At 41.5% G+C, this 19703-nt stretch overlaps 1 protein-coding gene across 2 annotated transcripts in view; it reads right to left on the minus strand.

The window, feature by feature from the left end:
• Positions 1–19703, minus strand: part of HECW1 (HECT, C2 and WW domain containing E3 ubiquitin protein ligase 1) — a 467976-nt gene that overhangs the window by 107193 nt on the left and 341080 nt on the right. For both annotated transcript variants that reach the window (XM_082399702.1, XM_082399703.1), the window contains exons 7-8: positions 4416–4558; positions 1306–1406 (exon numbers count right to left, since the gene is read on the minus strand). In XM_082399702.1, coding sequence (XP_082255828.1) covers positions 1306–1406; positions 4416–4558 — 244 coding nt within the window. The remainder of the gene's footprint in view (positions 1–1305; positions 1407–4415; positions 4559–19703) is intronic.

A 19703-nucleotide genomic window follows, 5' to 3' on the forward strand; every position in this document is an offset into this window, starting at 1 on the left:
CTGGTTCAGAGTGTTTACTACGGCTGGGTCCCCCAGGGTGGCAGAATGGGGTTCTTAGGTGACCAGAGAGAAGGAAAGGCCAATGATGGGAGCAACCACAGTCATCCAGTGGCTCAGACTGGAAGTTTTCCAACATATGGAGGTTACTGCAGTGGAAGATAAACCAGGTCTCCATACCAAGCACCCATTCAAGGAGTAGCAAGCATGGTTTACCTCTACCTTCCCCCAGTTGCTCTACTGGCATCCCTGCCAGATAGGAATTCCCATTTCAAGCCCTAGTGCTATTCACTCATCGAAGAAAAGCAATCTCTCCGGTGCACTGTAAAGCTGTCCTTACTGCTACACTGAAGGAAGAGTCAGTTTTATTCTCAGAATGTAGAAAACGCTGGATTTGAAAGGACGAAACAGTCAAGTGTTTTCTTACAATCTGCTTTGTATACTGGGCATAGAAAAGTGCAACTTTTGCCTGATGAGTGGGCAGTGATAAACTTCAGACCCTGAATTCTCAAAAGCTTTATTAGCTTTAATGGCAACCTATAAATGTGGCCCAGGAGGACCAGACAATTCTCAGTGTGATCTACACTTACGAGGGGGGTTGTAGGAGAAGAGCAAGAGGGGAATAAAGAGGCATCTCATCATTCTGATTTGGAGATATGTTTTGGCCTGAAAAACTGAACACGGGATGATTCTCAAGTTTTCTGTCCAACTTATAGTTTTCATTTTTCCTGCGATATTGTAAAAAACCACTGGGTAATCGCAGTTCAACACTATGACATGTATCACCTTCATTCACTCACTCATGTATGTAATGTTTCAACGTCTACTGAGCAAGTCCTATGTGGATGCTGGGAGTAAAATGATAAATTAGACATGGCTCCCTACCCACGTTGGCCTCTTTGTCAATTCCCACTCGAGTGTCTAACCCTCTACCTTTGGGTCACCGAATGGAGAGGAGCCTCTCCATCAAGGGGGACAGCAGAGACTTCCCTGGTGGTCCACTGGTTAGGATTCTGTGCTTCCACTGCAGGGGGCCTGGGGTTTGATCCCTGGTTGCGGCACTAAGATCCCACGAGCCATGTGGTGTAGCCAAAAAAAAAAAAAAAAAAAAAAAAACATAAAATGGGGGACAGCAACCTGGCTTCCAGAACAGATCACTGGCTTCCAGGCCTCAAATGGAGAAGACAGATAGAGAACCACAAAACCTAGGACACGACTGGAGAGAACCATGGTTATTGTATTTTGGGGAAAGGAACCATGCTATGACACTCGGCTAGGACAACACGTGAAAGTACATGCTGAAAATACCTGGGTGGATGGAGGAAGTGATCTCAAATCGGAACTGCAGCTGTCCACTCACGTGATCTGTTGGAAGCCTGCGGCCAAGTGTGTAGCTAACGACCCTGTCCCTAGAAGGAAATAAGCACCGTCACAGATCTGGTCAATACCTGTCCTCCTAAAGACCACGCAGTGTGCTTCAGTGGGTGAAGCAGCCAAGCCCAGGGAGGCCCTGCTCTTAGGAGGTGGTGATCTGCTCGGGTACATATGAGATGGTCCTAAGGGAAAGATGGGAAAGTACATCTGCTCAACAGCGATGAAAACCTTCAAGAAAATCCTTATCGAATACTCCTAAGCAGGGATCAGTAAACTACAGCCCATGGGCCAAATCTGGCCCATCACTTGTTTTCATAAGGCCATGAGCTTTTTACATTTTTGAATAGTTGGAAAAAAAAAAGCAAAAGAAGAGTAGTATTTTGTGACACGTGAAAACGATATGAAATTCAAATTTCAGTTTCCATCAATAAAAGTTTTATTAGAATGCAGCCTTGCTTATTATTAAGTTTACTTCTTGTTTGGGCTGACTTCATGCTACAATGGCAGAGCTGCGTAGTTGCGACAGAAACCATATGGCTTATATAGCCTGAAATATTTACTCTCTGGCTCCTTACAGAAAGTTTGCCAACCTGTGTTCTAGAGAAAAAAAAGAAAAAAGAAAAGATATGGATATCCTTTGCTTGCTTTTCCTGTGCAGGCTGATATTTTCCAAATATGCCCTTAACAATAGAGAGTGCCAGCAGCAGATGCGTGTCTTGCGATATCTATCTATCTATCTCTAATATCTATGGAAGGATGCTGTTCTGGTTACCAGGGACCCTGTGGAGTGGTTCAGAAAGGGACCTGCTGCAGAACGGAGCAAAGCAAGACTTGTGGGCTGGGCCCACTGGCCCATGACCTCCGATTACACCAACTCCAGGGTCCCACAGAGAGACTCTGAAACTCCACCCTGGACTCTGGCACCATTCCCTCTTCCTACTCAAGGCAATTTTTAATTACTAGGAAGACAATTATCGAGGGAGAAATCAACCTGAAACTTTGCTATTATAGTTTCATCAACAATGCAGCTTCAGCAGAGTACATGGTCCCCTACCTTCGCCTAAATAGGAAGAGTGATTACCTTGGGATATTCAGAAATGAACAAATCCACTCTACCCAATAATAACAAAGACATATTCCCAAACCAGTTGTTACTTAGATAATTCTGTAGTCACTCCATTTATTCATTTGTGACATTCCAATAAAAAGATAAGTCACTGGCTGGTAGTGTTTTAATGTTTCTTCCTAGAAAGCACCAGCATTAGGAAACAACATATATCCCAGTGATCCACTGACTTAGTATTTCTATTTGGGAAGCCCTGGTTTCATGCTTGGAGTTTCTAGGAAGCCCATTAAATAAAGCATTATATGCAGGGAAAATAGAATGAGCTACAATATTGACATGGGCCTTGGTCAATATTATGAGGTAGGTCTACTACGACCATAAGAGATCCTGAACCCCAAGCCTCGTTGGAATCAGAGGAGGCCTAAAGACCATCAGACAGTGAGACAAAAATTAAATCGATCATGCTTTGCATTTGTTTTCCACGTTTTTCTTTCCTTTGCTTTCCACTCACTTTATCAACAAATATTTTTTGAGCCTCTTCCATGTAAAAATTGCTGCCGGTGATACACAGCAGGTAATGCATACCGCTGCCTTTAAATAGCTTACATCCAGCTGGGGGCATGAGGCAGGACCACTACATAAAGGGCTCAAGGCAGCGGTGATATTTCCAATGTGAAGCTGAGGCAGGCGTGGGTAGAGGACTTGAAAGGAGGGAGGCAGCCAGCCAGGCAGAGAGCTGAGGGCTGTGATGTTACAGGCCAAGGGATCGAGGGAGCTTTCTGAGCTTTATTTTAGAAATTTTTTTTTTTTTTTTTTTGGCCGCACAGCACGGCATGGTGGGTCTGAGTTCCCGGACCATGGATGGAAGCCACGCCCTCTGCAGTGGAAGCGCGGAGTCCTAACCACTGGACCGCCTGGGTAGTCCCATGAGCTGCTTTTATTTTAAAAGGCATACAGTTTGCTATTTTAAAAATGAACAGTTTAGAATCATTTAGTCCCTATGTGCCACAGACAGCTTTACGTTCTTTAGGTATATTTTTGTTTGTTTGAGTGAAAATGCAAAACACCTTGTTTGAGACACGACTGTAGCTTCGTAAATGTCAACTCCCTTTGGCTTGAGAATTAACACGTGTCTATGTGCACACAGCTGCACACACGCTATCAGGTTCTGATTACATGTCCTTATGATAACTGTGAGTGATTCCAAAGTCCTTCTGAAAATCCAAAGAGCTTTAAATTAAGACCCTTGGAAATTCTACATAATTTTCCTCATTCCTTTGATATCATTCTAAGTATCGCATTGAGGCATATCTATGACCAGAGAGTTAGTGTTTTCAAATATAGTTGCCATTACCTATGGAAATACATATTATGTACAAGGATTTTATCTGGTCAGAGTTTAATGAGAACCCTGAATGCACATGAATGTAGAAGATACAAAACGCAGAAACATATTCTCATATACAACTGAACTATGCAAGCAACATAATTGTGGTTGCACCATAAGGATTTATGCTTTTAAAATTTCATACATATTATCTAGCATTTTCTATAAATACTAGTGTTTTCTAAGGCGCTCTGGTCTAGTAACCCAGCATTTCATCTTGTTATGGAAATGTCACAAATGATTAAATCCTACACACAAGACAGGCATATGAATGAAATGTTATCCTTCGTAGTAAAACAAATTTTAATTTCTATCTGTACAGAAAAAATGCTGCATTAAGGGCTTCTTTCACTATAGTGTCTTAGGAATTTTTACTCTCTTGCATAAGTAACCAGTGGTACGCAAACTAGGGGAAAGGGAAGGGTCTGTTTAATTAAATGTTGTAGCTCAACAACATAATTAATGGGAGAAGCCAAGGAAATACAGCACCACCTTTTCAGTTCAAGTCTCTATGAGACTGTATCGTTGCCTCCCTTGGGCCTGGCCTGCTGGCTGTTGCCTAGTGATACTGAGCTCTTGGTCAAGGTTTACCCTATGGCATGTCTTTCCAGGAGTCTCTGAACTGGCATCGACAGCTTTCCCAAGAAGCGCTTGATGATGGGGCGGCTCTTGGCAAACTTGTCCTTCACCTCAATTTCCAGCACATCAGTGGGCAAGGACACAAAGCTGAATTGCTGCAATGAAAAAACATGTGGCATCAATTAATTGCAAGGTGAGAGGGCTGGCCAGTCCCCAGTCCATCTGCTTTGAATGATGTCATTGTCAAACAGCCCAGCAGCAATCTATCTATCTATCTATCTATCTATCTATCTATCTATCTATCTATCTGCCTACCTATCAATCTACCTCAACCTATCTCTATCTATCTATCTCAAGGTTTTAGAAATGCTGTGAACCCTGTTTATTCAATAAATGAATAATGGTCACAATGAGATGTCTTCTCAGTGCTTAAAAATAAGGTCCTTTTCTTTTTTTTTTTGGCCACTTGGATTGCAGGATCTTGGTTCCCTGACCAGGGATCGAACCCGTGACCCCTGCAGTGGAAGTGCGGAGTTCTAACCACTGGACTGCCAGGGAATTCCCTAAAAATAAGGTTATTCTCGGAGATTCAAATAATAAAATCAACTCACTTTAAAGGGAAAGAATGATACCCAGGCCTCACCATACTTGACTGAAGGTATCAACATACATAAAGAAAGAACAAGCAAAACTCACCTATAATTAAGGAAATGCACTTCAAATCAACAATGCAATATCTTTCTTTTCATGATTATAATGGCAGAGATTTTTAAAAGTTTGATCATACACTGCCTTCTGGAAAGTGGAAAGGGACAAGAACTCTCACACTGTATTGATGGAAATGCAAACTGACTGGACCCTTGGGAAGGGAATTGGTAATATTTTTTGGCATTTAAACTACAAATTCCCGGGGGCTTCCCTGGTGGCGCAGTGGTTGGGAATCTGCCTGCCAATGCAGGCGACACGGGTTCGAGCCCTGGTCTGGGAAGATCCCACATGCCGTGGAGCAATTAAGCCCGTGCGCCACAACTGCTGAGCCTGCGTGTCTGGAGCCTGTGCTCCGCAACAAGAGAGGCCACGATAGTGAGAGGTCCGCGCACCGCGATGAAGAGCAGCCCCCGCTCGCCGCAACTGGAGAAAGCCCTCGCACAGAAACGAAGACTCAACACAGCCAAAAATAAATAAATAAATTAATTAATTTTAAAAAAAACAACAACAAATACAGAACTTTAAAAAAAAAAAAAAAAAACTACAAATTCCCTTCAACCCAGAATTCTACTTCTAGGAATTTCCCCTCTGGATTAACTTGTACAAGTGCGCAAAATACATATTTTTCATAAGGATGTTCAATAGAGCATTATTAACAATTACAAAAGGCTGGAGAGATTTAAAATATGCCTACCAATAGGAAACCAGCTAAATGAAGGATGGTAAATTTTCCAAACAGAGAACTCTGCTGTCTTTCAAAAGAAATAGGTAAATAAATATGTTCTGACATGAAATGATACCTGACAAATTAAGTGAAAAAAGGCAAGATGTAGAAAAATGTGAAGAGTGGGATTCCGTTTGTATTTTGATTTGCAGAGAAAATGCCTGGAGGGTACAATCCAAACTGAACTTGAGGATGTGGGCTCATGGTGGCGTTGGTGGGGGGAGAAAGCAGATCTTTTTCCCTCTGTTGTAAACTGTTCATTTTTTAAATAGCATACTGTAGGGCTTTTAAAATAAAGGCGATGACAATTAAAGGCAGACTGTGATCGTCAGAAGTTGGCTTGGCCATCAACAAGTGTAGAAAAGGAGAGAAAGGAAAATATTTTCATTGCCCAGCTCAGACTCTCTGGGAGGAGGGAGTTGATTAAAAGTTACAGTACCCTTAATTAAGGGTTGTGAAAGAGCTGAAATATATAACTATTTTCTTTTATTCTGATTAATTCCTAAAAGCATTCTTTTCACTTTAGTTGATTTCTAATATCAGAGGTTAAAGATATCGGGCATGCCAATGTTAATATCCCCTCCGTACCAGTCAGGATGGGTTGGGGTATGCTGCAGTAACCACCCAATTCCACATCTCAGTGACTTATGGTAGCAAAGTTTTTTCCTTGCTCACACTGTCACTGTGGGCTGGCAGAGGGTTCTGTTCATTAGTCACTCAGGGAGCTAGACTGATGGAGCAGACACACTCTCAAACGCTGCCAGCCACAGTGACAGCAGGAAAGAGAACTCTGGAGGGTTTTCCTCCTGCAAATAAGTATTCACTTTCAATCCTAAGGCTTCATCACAACTAGACACACACCCCAGCCACCCATAGGGAATAAGGAGTATGATCCTACCGTATGTCTGGGAGATAGAGAACAGAAATATTTGGCAAACAGCAATAATAGCTTCCACACCTTCCCTCCATACGGTGCTTCTAGTTTCCATTACAAATTAGTTTTACTTAATAGCCATATACTTCCTAAGAACCAATCATTTTTGGTACTGACAAAACTGAATTTACGGACATGCTAAGCTCGAGGATCAAACCCAGGAATTGGTTTGATTCTCCTCTAAAAAGGCCTGTGAGCATCCAGGCTCCCTAACTACCTCGGGTGCCAAACTTCCATTTCTTCTGCCTAGTAATTCCATTCTGAAGTGTACTATAATGGATCTCCTAAACTAAAAGCTCAATCATAGGCTAGGCACATTGTAGTGTACGTATATGACGAATAGTTTATAATTTTCTAAATTACAATAATTTATATTATGATTATACCTAAATATGCAATTACAATTATAACACATTAAATGACAATAAGATAGAAAATGCTTATTTTCCAATGCTAAGTGACCAGAGCAAGGAACATGTAGCTCACGATCGCAATAACGTGAATGAAATGAATAGAAAAAAGACTGGAAAGAATTACAACAAATTTCAATAGCAGTTGCTTTACCAAGTAAGATTATGTCCCCCACCCATTTCTTTCTGTGATGAACATGTATTATTTTTATAATAAAAAAAGTCATCACCTTTATTAAAACAAGAGTATTTCTGGCGCTAGCAGCCTGCATGGGACACGAAAGTCAGCTTACTTAGACGTTCTCTGAAACCTGGTGGTAAATCCTGAGTTCTTTTCCTCCCTCCACAAAGACTTCCTTCTCAGCCTCTCTTCACAAATCCACCCCTTCATGGCTGGCATCAACCCCTCCCCATCAGGCCCTTACTTCCATGCCGTGGTTACTAGAGTCCATGTAAACTTCCAGCTAGGTCAGGTTCTTCTTTTTTTAAAGAATTTTTTATTGGAGTATAGTTGACTTACAATGTTGTGTTAGTTTCAGGTGTACAGCAAAGTGAATCAGTTATATATATATATATGTGTGTGTGTGTGTGTATATATATATCTCCATTCTCTTTCAGATTCTTTTCCCATATAGGTTATTACAGAACTTGAGTAGAGTTCCCTGTGCTATACAGGTCAGGTTCTTTTAAGAACCAGTGAGCAGCTCTAAAAATATAAAAGTCTGCCTATTCCTGAGCAAGCTATTTGCACCTGTGAGTCTGAGGCCAGGGTGATGAATTTTGTCTGGCTGCTGTCCTGGCTCTTACTTTGAGCCCCTGAAGAACTTGCAGAGTGAGGTGGACTTGGCTTATTTTCCTAGATCTGCACATCTAAGTTCTTGACTTTCTCATGCATGACCTCACTGAACCTCAGCGTCTTCAACTGTAGACTAGCAAAAGAAGGTTCATGTTGTGTAAGATTAAACTGCATCTTTTCCTCTCCATTCCTGGTCTATCTAGATTCTATCTGCCCCATCCTCTAATATTTCCTTCTTCTTTTGACTCTTTAATTATTGGACTTCTTTCAAATCTACGACCTTATTTCAACTGGTCCTTAACAACCAGTAAGTCTATACAACTGTTTGTAGTATCCGTAAGCCAGGTTCAAATGCTTAGTGCAGAGACAAAAGCTACAGTGCTCCTACTACTAATGCCCACTCTGTGTTTCTATCCAGAGCAATGGCCTGGTTAATGGTCAAAAGAAAAATCTGTGAACTATATCTGCAAAGGATTAAAAAAAAAGATGCATTATTGATCCAAGCCCCCTGCTCTTTGTGGAATTCTGTCACCTTGCATCTTAGTTCACCTGTGAAAGAAACCAATGTGGCAAATGAAAAAGCCAATCCTGGATCCTTAGGGACTAGAAGTCTGGCCATTTCCCACTTCACCTTCTTCCTCTTGCTTGAGAGCATCTAAGGGTAACTGTACTCCATGCTTGGACCAATCAGTCAATAAATGGCTCCTTATCTCTGCATAAGTCATGAAACTATCCTAGCTAAAGGAACTCCTGATGTCTTGAGGGTCAGAGAGTAAAGTTCCATAAGTCACCTTTCCATTAGAACATTAAATTCTGAATTCTCTTTCTTGGCTGCACTTGAGGAACCAACTGTCAGACCTCTTATAATTGGCAACAATGGCAGGAAGAAAGCTGTACGAGGCCCAACGCCGGGGCATGAGCTGGAATGACACATACAGTATTCTTACAGCATCAAGCCTCCTTTTGGTTTTGTTTCAGCACAGGTTGTGGGACTCTTACTTTTGCTTTGGGCCATTGGTACTTAGCCCTGGCTCCCATTAGAATAATCTCGGGAGCTTTAACAAAAATACCCATTACTGGATCCCATCCTTGACTAATTAAATTAGATTCCCTTGGGGGTAGAGCTGGGCACTAGTAGTGTTTCTAGCTTCCCAGATTACTCTACTGTGCAACCATAGTGGAGAACCACAGTTCCCTCAGTAATAATCCATTTTAACATAGAATAATCTCATTGTTATAAAAATATTTCTTAGATCAAATCTAAATCTTCCTCTGTGGTCTGAATATTTAGCCCAGTGATTCATAACATATTCTTCAAATCCCAGCTTAGTAGTACTATTAAATTTAATAATATTTATTTTTTAATAATAATAGTTAATAATATTTATTTTTTTGGTCTTGGCATTCTTATTAATAGCAGTAGATGGTAGTGGGCCTCTATCCAATAGATGCCAGTAATACCCCTCTAGTTGTGACAACCAAAAATGACTCCAATCATTGCTCAATGTCTCCTGGGGGCAAAACTGCCCTTGTTGAGAACCACCGATGTAGGCCTACCTTCTTCAGTTTTCCGGAGAGATGTTAGACTAGTGTTGCAATATATGGGGGTATCTATTTATTTTGGTTTGCATTGTTACTCAATAGGCCACTTACAGAAATAAGATGCTTTATTTATTTATGATATTCTATCTTGCTTCAGAAAAGACATGGGGTAGATCTTCTATAAACAGAATTTCCATAAACTGAACTTACTGAAATAAAAACAAAGTAGAGAACCAAAAGAAATATTAAATTGGAAATTATGTTAAACTATGGCAGCAGTTCCATAATGGGCAAGTGAGGCAGAGATCAGGAGAATGTTGGTCATAAAGCAGCCAATGGCTCAGAAGAAGGGAAGGGTTACCTATTCACTCACAAACACCTCCTGAGCACTGACTCTGAGCTGGGTGCTGGTGACACGGCCACGCCCTTACGAGCTTGCAGTCTTATGCTGCAGGTAGACAATGACAAAACAGAAAGTTTCATGGTAGGAGTCTCCAAAGGCTCAGCCTGATGGACAGGTACAGAGAAGGGGTGGCAATGGTGGTGGGCAGAAGACTAATGAACAGGTAGAGACAACTTCCCAGAGGAGGCGATGCCTTAACTAAGTCATAACAGTTAAGTAGGCATCAGCTGGATGAAGAAGGTGTGGGAGGAACATTCAAGGGAGAGAGGACACTATTGGCAAAAGGCTGAAGTTCACAGAGTGCACGGGTCCCTTTGGGAAATGTGGGTGCCTCACTATGTCTGGATCATAGAAGGGATCAAGTTATGAGAGGAAACTGGATAGATAAGTAGGATCCAGCTCACAAACAGCTTCCTGGACAGAGCCTAGACTTATCCCAAAGGCATCTGGGAACAATGGAACTGAATTATGCAAATGACACACTCAGCTGTGCATTTTAGAGAAGTCACTGTAGCAGTGCTAAGGAGGTGTCCATAGATGGTCAGGCCAGGAGGCAGACAGACCAGGTGAAACAAGTGAGAAGTGAGGAGGAAGCCTGGCAGGGAAGAAGGAAAGGGCTGGCAGATTTGTGGACTGGCTGAATGTCAGTGAGAGCCATGGCATGTGGGAGAGGAAGAGACCTCAAGTTTCCAAGGCTGGATTTGCAAGATTGAGGGCATGTGGGAGGATTAATAGCTAGAAGAGAGGGGCTGAGTGATTGAATGTCCCAGAGCAATGAAGGTACAGAGTGATGGAAATAGGGGTTGGTTATGGAAGGATATTAGGTTGTAAAGAGACAGCTGGGGAGATTGTGATGTTTTCACATGATCAAAGGTGTAAGCATTGGAATGGATGGCTGGTGATAAATGGAAGTAAAGGTCAATGGGATCGAGGACCCACTGAGGATAAGGAAATTAGGGCATTCATGTGGACTCTGTGATCCAGGAGAATGGTTGGTCTTGGGTAGAAAGGGAAGATGGTGCCACAGGTAGAAAGGATGAGTTGTAGCCGAGTAACTAATGGGACCCATTAGTGCCTTGATGCAGCCAAGACAATAAGGACATTAGTGTGAGAGGGGACACTATAATCAAACATGAAGAAATAGTTGTGGGAAGTTTCAGAGAAACGTTCAACATGATTTGTAAAGAATTTTCACTTAGGCATTTAGGGGCAGGTATGAGAAAAGATGATCCCAGTCTGAAAGCAGAAGTGCAGTTGATTCATTTACGTCCACTCATAAACTTATGGAAGTCAGGAAAGGTTGAGAAGTGAAAAGTGGTAGGGACGGTTGACTTGTTTTGGGTCATGTTACATTTGAAGAGGTAGGAGGATGTTGAGGAGTAAGGCAGGAATACCAACTAGAAGCCAAGACTGGATGCCTGGTGATGTAGGGGAGGAGTGGTCCTAATTGTTGTGTGAAATAGGTCATGATATGCAGTTAGAGGGGCATCTAGTTTTGCCTCTCTTCTCTTGCAGACATAAGGGGAAAATAAAACACCAACTCCATTCACAAGAGGCTGCCTGGTGCCATTCAGCCAACACCATTATTCATTACTAATGAAAGTTAAATGGACTAGGTTTAGCGCTTCCTGTGCAAAGGTTCTCCAAGGAGAAGGAAAGCAGGAAGGAAGTAACTGGAGCATGCAAACCGCAGCTACTTTTCCTTAGAAACTTGCATGGTATGTGACTTTCCATTCAGATGGCACTATTCACTGAGCTTAAAAATGATACTCAAAAATAGTGCTGCCTAAAGTCAAGGATAACAATAGACAGGAAAACAACTTCACTAGCAGAGCAATCATTGAGTCAAGAGCAATGTTTTTCTCTCTCACTAGCAATGTCACAGGGCTTTATATTAAGAGGTGATGCTCTTGGACTCTGGGCATAGGAGACCTGCCCCTCCAAGCAGTGCGTAGCCTGACTCTACCCCAGGAAGGACATCCCAGAATCCTGCTGAGAGGTGAGCCTTGTATCTGCAGAGAATCTAACTGCTTTGAATAATAAAGGCTGCTCTTACAGATCTGTGGTATATGGAAAGTTTACATTTCTTCTTATGCATAAGAATGAGGGAACTGGTCTTGACTGGGCCTCCACCATCTCCATATCAGGAACTGAGAAAACTCAGCCACAGAAAAGAATATTATTAATTTTATTCGCAGGCACTGCTGTGGCAAAATTAGGCCAAGATTTAGGCTTGGCAGAGTGGGAAGCAAGGTCTGCAAGTGTGTGCTTGTAAATATGTAATGTTATATACTTATATACTATATATAAAATATATCAAATACAAAAGTATGTATTATACTTACTACATAACATGTATTCTATCTATATCTGTATCTATATCCATATTCTTAACCACAGGCGTCCCTAACCCCCAGGCCACATACCAATACTGGTCTGTGGCCTGTTAGGAACTGGGCTGCACAGTAGGAGGTGAGCGGCAGGTGAGTGAGGGAAGCGTCATCTGTATTTACAGCTGCTCCCCATCGCTCGCATTACTGCCTGAGCTCCGCCTTCTGCCAGCATTATGGTGAGGTATATAATTATTTCATTATATATTACAATATAATAATAATAGAAATAAAGTGCACAATAAACGTAATGCACTTGAATCATCCCAAAACCATGCCCCTCCCTCCCCGGTCCATGGAAAAATTGTGTTCCACGAAACCAATCCCTGGTGTCAAAAAGGTTGGGGACCACATCTACATCTCTAAGTCTTTTGCTTCTGAAGATGATTCATTTCAATGCCTATAAAAAAGGAATAGGATTAGGTTACTAGATTGAAAACCAAGAAGACCAAAATTTGCTGTGTGATCATAAGCAACTTAATCAACCTTTCTATGTCTACTTTATAGTACCCCTAACAGAGAAGAAGCACTGTCTGCACAGGCTTTGTTGGTAAATTGTCAGCTTCACTGTACAGTTCCTCAACTGCATACCTTGGTCAGCCCTGCATGTTCTTTGTACCTTTAGGAGCCTATATCCAATCAGTCATTGAATCTAAACTCTCTAGAGTCCGTTCTCTCCTCCCCACTTCTGCTGCCACTGGCCAATGTCATTCCCTGCCCATGGAATAACCTCCGAACTGGTCTCCCAGTCTTCAGTTTCTCTCTTACAGTGGCCAGTAAAGTTATGTCTCTGAAACACAGATTTGATCCTTTCATTCTCTTGCAGAATAACTTCCCCTGATTTTTTTCTCACTCACGGGATGAAATCCAAATTTCCCAATGAGGCGTTTGGTTCCTGCCAATCTTTCCACCTTCACTTATTATACTCATTCCCTGGCAACCTCATTTTCTTTCACACATTTTCACAGACTTCCTATTTTCCTAGAAGTTGTTCTTTCCCAACTTCCTGGCCATGCCAAACTCCTACTCATCCTTTAAACACCCCTTCAAATAAAATTTCTTCTGTGAAGGCTTTTCTGACTTTGGGAACCACCAACAGAGACAGCTGTTTTTTCTTCTGCTTCCATATCTCCTCTATAGTTTTTATCACGTTATTTATTTTCTTGTGGTAAATAAGGATGCACACAGAAATGTGTAATTTGAATATGGAAATGAACATTGACAAGAGAGGGAATCAGTGACTGGCTACTCCTGGAGGTATTTCCACCAGAAGTCACATATTGATGCTGCAAAAGTGGAATATAATACAAGCTTGTGTGTAATCTAAGATGCACTCTCTATGAATGCTAGATTGCACCTTCAGCGCCCAAGCCATTTTAGTTATTGTTCTGGCAGAAAATCTAAGTACTAGATTTTAATAGAAATAGAAAAATATGAACAGACCAATCAAAAATGCTGAAATTAAAACAGTGATTAAAAAACTCCCAACAAACAAAAGTACAGGACCAGATGGCTTCACAGGCAAATTCTATCAAACATTTAGAGAAGAGTTAACACCTATCCTTCTGAAACTATTCCAAAAAATTGCAAAGGAGTACTCCCAAACTCATTCTATAAGGCTGCCATCATCCTGATACCAAAGACAAAGATACCACAAAACAAAAGAAAAAGAAAATTATATGCCAATATCACTGATGAAAATAGACACAAAAATCCTCAACAAAATACCAGCAAACTGAATCCAACAATATATTAAAAGGATCACACACCATGATCAGTTGGGATTTATCCCCGGGATACAAGGATTTTTCAATATCCACAAATCAATCACTGTGATACACCACATTAACAAATTGAAGAATAAAAACCATACGATCATCTCAATAGATACAGAAAAAAGCTTTGGACAAAATTCAACACCATTTATGACAAAAACTCTCCAGAAGGTGGGCATAGAGGGAACATACCTCAACATAATAAAGGCCATACATGACAAACCCACAGCTAACACCATACTCAACAGTGAAAAGCTGAAAGCATTTACCCTAAAATCAGGAACAAGACAAGGATGTCCACTACTGCTACTTTTAGTCAACATAGGTTTGGAAGTCCTAGCCACAGGAATCAGAGAAGAAAAAGAAATAAAAGGAATCCAAACTGCAAATGAAGAAGTAAAACTGTCACTGTTTGCAGATGACATGATACTATATGTAGAAAATTCTAAAGATGTTACCAGAAAACTACTAGAGCTCATAAATGAATTTGGTAAAACTGTAGAATTCAAAATTAATACATAGAAATCTGTTGTATTTCTATACACTAACAGTGAAAGGTCAGAAAGAGAAATTAAGGAAACAATCCCATTTACCATTGCATCAAAAAGAATAAAATACCTAGGAATAAACCTACCTAAGGAGGCAAAAGACCTGTTCTATAAGGCACTGATGAAAGAAATCAAAGATAAAACAAGCAGGTGGAGAGATATACCATGTTCTTGGATTGGAAGAATCAATATTGTCAAAATGACTTTACTACCCAAGGCAATCTACAGATTCAATGCAATTCCTGTCAAACTACTAATGGCGATTTTTTTTTCAGATCTAGAACAAAAAATCTTAAAATTTGTATGGAAACACAAAAGAACCCAAATGCCAGAGCAACCTTGAGAAAGAAAAATGGAGCTGGAGGAATCAGGATCCCTGACTTCAGACTATACTATAAAGCTACAGTAATCAAAACAGCATGATACTGGCACAAAGACAAACTTACAGATCAATGGAACAGGATAGAAAGCCCAGAGATAAACCCACGCACATATGGTCAATTAATTTATGACAAAGGAGGCAAGAATATACAATGGAGAAAAGACAGCCTCTTCAATAAGTGGTGCTGGGAAAACTGGACAGCCACATGTAGAAGAATGAAATTAGAACATTCTCTAACACCACACATAAAAATAAACTCAAAATGCATTAAAGACCTAAATGTAAGACCAGATACTATGAAACTCTTAGGGGAAAACATAGGCAAAACATTGGATCCACCTCCTAGAGTAATGAAATAAAAACAAAAATAAACAAATGGGAGCTAACTAAACTTAAAAGCAAAGGAAACCATAAACAAAACCAAAAGACAACCCACAGAATGGGAGAAAATATTTGCAAGTGATGTGACCAACAAGGGATTAATCTCTAAAATATACAGACAGCTCATGCAGCTCAATATCAAAAAAGACAAAAAACAAAAAACAAAAAAACAAACAACCCATCAAAAAATGGGCAGGAGATCTAAGTAGACATTTCTCCAAAGAAGACATACAGATGGCCAAAAAGCACATGAAAAGATACTCAACATTGCTAATTATTAGAGAAATGCAAATCAAAACTACACTGAGTTATCACCTCACACTGGGCAGAATGGCCATCATCAAAAAGTCTACAAATAGTAAATGCTGGAGAGGGTGTGGAGAAAAAGGAACCCTCCCTCCTGTTGGTGGGAATGTAAATTGGTACAACCACTACGGAGAATAGTATGGAGGTTCCTTAAAAAACTATAAATAGAGCTACCATATGATCCTGTAATCCCACTCCTAGGCATATATCTAGAGAAATCCATAATTCGGAAAGATACATGCAGCCCAATGTTCATAGCAGCACTATTTACAATAGCCAAGACATGGAAGCAACCTAAATGTCCATCGATAGGTGAATGGATAAAGAAGATGTGGTAAATTTATACAATGGAATATTACTTAGGCATAGAAAAGAAGGAAATATAATGCCATTTGCAGCAACATGGATGGACCGAGAGATTATCCTACTAAGTTAAGTAAGCCAGATAGGGAAAGACAAATATCATATGATATCACTTATACGTGGAATCTAAAATAAAATTGATACAAATGAACTTATATACAAAACAGAAATAAACCCACAGATACAGAAAACAAATTTATGGTTACCAAAGGAGAAAGGTGAGGGGGGATAAGTTAAGAGTTTGTGATTAACCTATACACACTACTATATATAAAATAGGTAACCGACAAGGACCTACTATAGTGGTGGCTCCTGGGAGCCCACATGAGTCGCCTCCAGCACACAACTGGCCCCATGGATGATGTCCTAAGCCAACCCCTCATCCAGTTCACTCTATTCCTCCATGAGAAATTAGGAGGCACTTGGTTTTACTGCTGCTCTCAGAACCTCCACTTCCATCTTATTTCTTCAGAGGCTGCAAAATGATGCTAACAGACAAGTACAAAGAATACTTTAGCCAATGGACATCAAACTGTGTGTCTCTCTGAGTCCTAGGTTCAGTGGATGAGCCACAGGCATCACCTGGGAACCAGAGGCAGTACCACTGGAGTAGCGTGCCTTATGTTTTTAAGTTGGTGTTCCATTCATGAATTCCTTTCATAAGAATTTAGCCAATGGAAGAAATGATTTGGTGCTTAGATGATGGCTGTCTATATCAAGGAACTTCAATAATCTTTTTTTTAAAACTATTGTCCTGGGGCAGGGCTGCTGGTTAGGGTTTCTTGCACACTCACCGCCAGTGCCAGCTTTGCATGTTGAAGAATGCTTTTCTTCCATAAAAGTAAATTTTGGGTTTATGATCCTGTTTCCCTTGTCCAGGTCAAAGTGCAATTTAATTTCTGATTAAATTACTTCTTAATTTCTAATCAATCAGGACAGAAGTTAACAATCTATTTCAAAACAATCAATTTGGTTAAAGCTCATTAGGGTTGGCTTCTTACAGTAATCATTTAGTAATTGTGCTTACTTTCTGGGGATCAAGGGCCTCGGCCAGGCACCTGTATTTATCTCTAGAGGATGGGGGTGCTTTTAGCCTAAGCTGGTCTGCTTGCTCTGCTCAGTCAATCAGGTTTTGGCAATTTCCCCACCCAGTAGGTCTCATTCTTATTTACTCATGATGATGTGGGGATGATTAAATGTGATAACTCTGGTAAACAACCTATTATTACTGGCTATATAGAAGAATACTCTAAGCCTGACCCTTGTGAGTTTATGCTCATGCTTGACTCAAGTTGTCAGGGCAGTGGCTTGTGGTTTGGTTAACTGTACGGTAATGTCTGGGTTATTGGTGTCTACTCACAGCCAGTCCCAGCACTAGAAGCTGCCCTGATCTACCTGCACTGTTGTTCTTCTCACATACCAGAGCCCTATTTTAAGTGCACTGTAGCTGGGGGATACTGAAGGGACCCAGTAGACAAAAGTGAGTAATAACAGCTAATTAAAGTTACATCTACACTTCTCCATATTCACTGCCACTGTTCCGGTCCAAGCTTCAATATCTCCCACCTAGTTTCTTCCACTGCCTCTTAACTGATGCTCTTTCTCCACCTACGTGCCCACACCCCTCACCATGCATCAGCAGCACAAGAGTCTTATTTGTTTCACATCTCACCAGCATTAGATATTGATCTTCTTCATTTTAGTCATTCTGGGGGATGTGCAGTGGTATCACAACAGTATCTTTAATTTTTAGTCCTGGATGACCAATTAAGTTGAGCATCTTTTTATATATTTATTGGCATTTGGACATCCTCCTCTGTGAAGTGCCTGTTCAAGTCTTTGGTCCATTTTTCTGTTAGTTTTTGCCCTTTTCTTTTGGATTTGTTGGGGTAGTAGGGGTAGTATGTGCATTCTAGATACTAGTTCTTTGCTATCTAGAAATAGCTCAATATTTTCTGTGGCTTGCTCCCAATGTAGAGTTTTGATGAACAGACATTCTGAATTTTAATGTCATCTAACTAATCAATCTTTTATTTTATGGTTAATGTTTTCTGTGCTCAATTTAACAATTTTTGAGGGAGGGATCAAGATGGCGGAGGAGTAGGACGTGGAGTTCTCCTTCGCCCACATACACATAAAAAATACATCTACATGTGGAATGACTCTCACAGAACATCTACTGAATGCTGACAGAAGACCTCAGACTTCCAAAAGGGCAAGAAAATCTCCATGTAACTGGGTAGGGCAAAAGAAAAAAGAAAAAAAAAAAAGAGAGAGAAAGGAATCGAGACAGGACCTGTGCCTCTGAGGGAGCTGTGAAAGAGGAAAGGTTTCCATACATCAGGAAGTCCCCTCACTGGTGGGGACGGAGGGGGAGCTTTGGAGCCTTGGAGAACACAGCAACAGGTGTGCTGAGGGCAAAGCAGAGAGAGACATGCAGAGAGGGCTGGTGCTGACCAGCATTCCCCAGTCTGAGAGGCTTGTCTGCTCAGTTCTCTGGGGTAGGTGGGGGCTGGGTACTGAGGCTCAGGCTTCAGATGTCAGACCTTGGGGAGAGGACTGGGGTTGGCTGTGTGAAAACAGCCTGAGGGGGCTAGGGTGTGGTGCTCCACAACTGAGGGAGTCTGGGAAGAAGTCTGGGCCCACCAGAGAGGCAAGGTGCCATTGTTGGGAGGCACACAAGGAGAGGGATGGGCCCACTATAGGCCACTTTCTCCTGGCACTTAAGGTGGCAGAGCACTGCCTACACGAGTTCCAGGGGCAGGCGGGAGCTGCTGTTCCCATCTTGGACTCCAGAGGCAGGCTCGGACTGCTGCTGCTGCTGCAGAGGGTCCTGTGAGCAGGTGCAGGTCACTGCCCCCACCTTCCCAGGAGCCTGCGCAGTCCGCCACTGCTGAGGGTCCTGGGACCCAGTGCCAACCACTGCTTCCTCCTCCCCGGGGGCATGTGACCCACCGCAGCCACTGCAGAGGGACCTGTGACCTGACTGGAAGCCAACGGCTGCCCCTGCCTTCCTGGGAGCCCTGTGCAAGCCGTGCACCTGTGCACCTGCACGCCCCCTATCAAGGGGATAACAGCCAGCACACACTGAGGAAAGAGATGGCAAGCATCCAAACCAAAAACAGCCCTCATGCCAAAGAAATATTAAATGCACACAAGCTGCCCAGGGATGCTCCTGCTTATAAATAGCCCTCCAAGACTACAGTAGATAATTGTTTCTCCTAAACTCACAGACTAAGAGAAATATAAACAAAATGAAGAAGCAGAGGAACCACTCTCAGTTAAAAGACCAAGAAAATTCCCCCGAAGGAACAAACAATGAAACAGACCTCCTCAGTCTAACAGACACCGAGTTCAAAAAGAAGGTAATGAAAATACTGAAGGGATTAAGAAAGGCTATCAACAGAAATGCAGCATACTGTAAAAAGGAACTAGAAATTATGAGGAGGAGCCAAGAAAAATTAGAAAATTCATTTGCCAAGATGAAAGCTGAGCTCAAGGCAATGAAGAGCAGAGTGAATAAAACTGAAGAAAGAATAAGTGATCTGGAAGATAGACTAATGGAAATTACCCAATCAAAACAGCAGACAGAAAGCCAAATGAGAAAAAAATGAGAGTAATATAAAATACCTGTGGGA

This window comes from Balaenoptera borealis (genome assembly GCF_965194805.1).
Source record: "Balaenoptera borealis genome assembly, chromosome: 7".
NCBI classification, from domain to species: domain Eukaryota; kingdom Metazoa; phylum Chordata; class Mammalia; order Artiodactyla; family Balaenopteridae; genus Balaenoptera; species Balaenoptera borealis.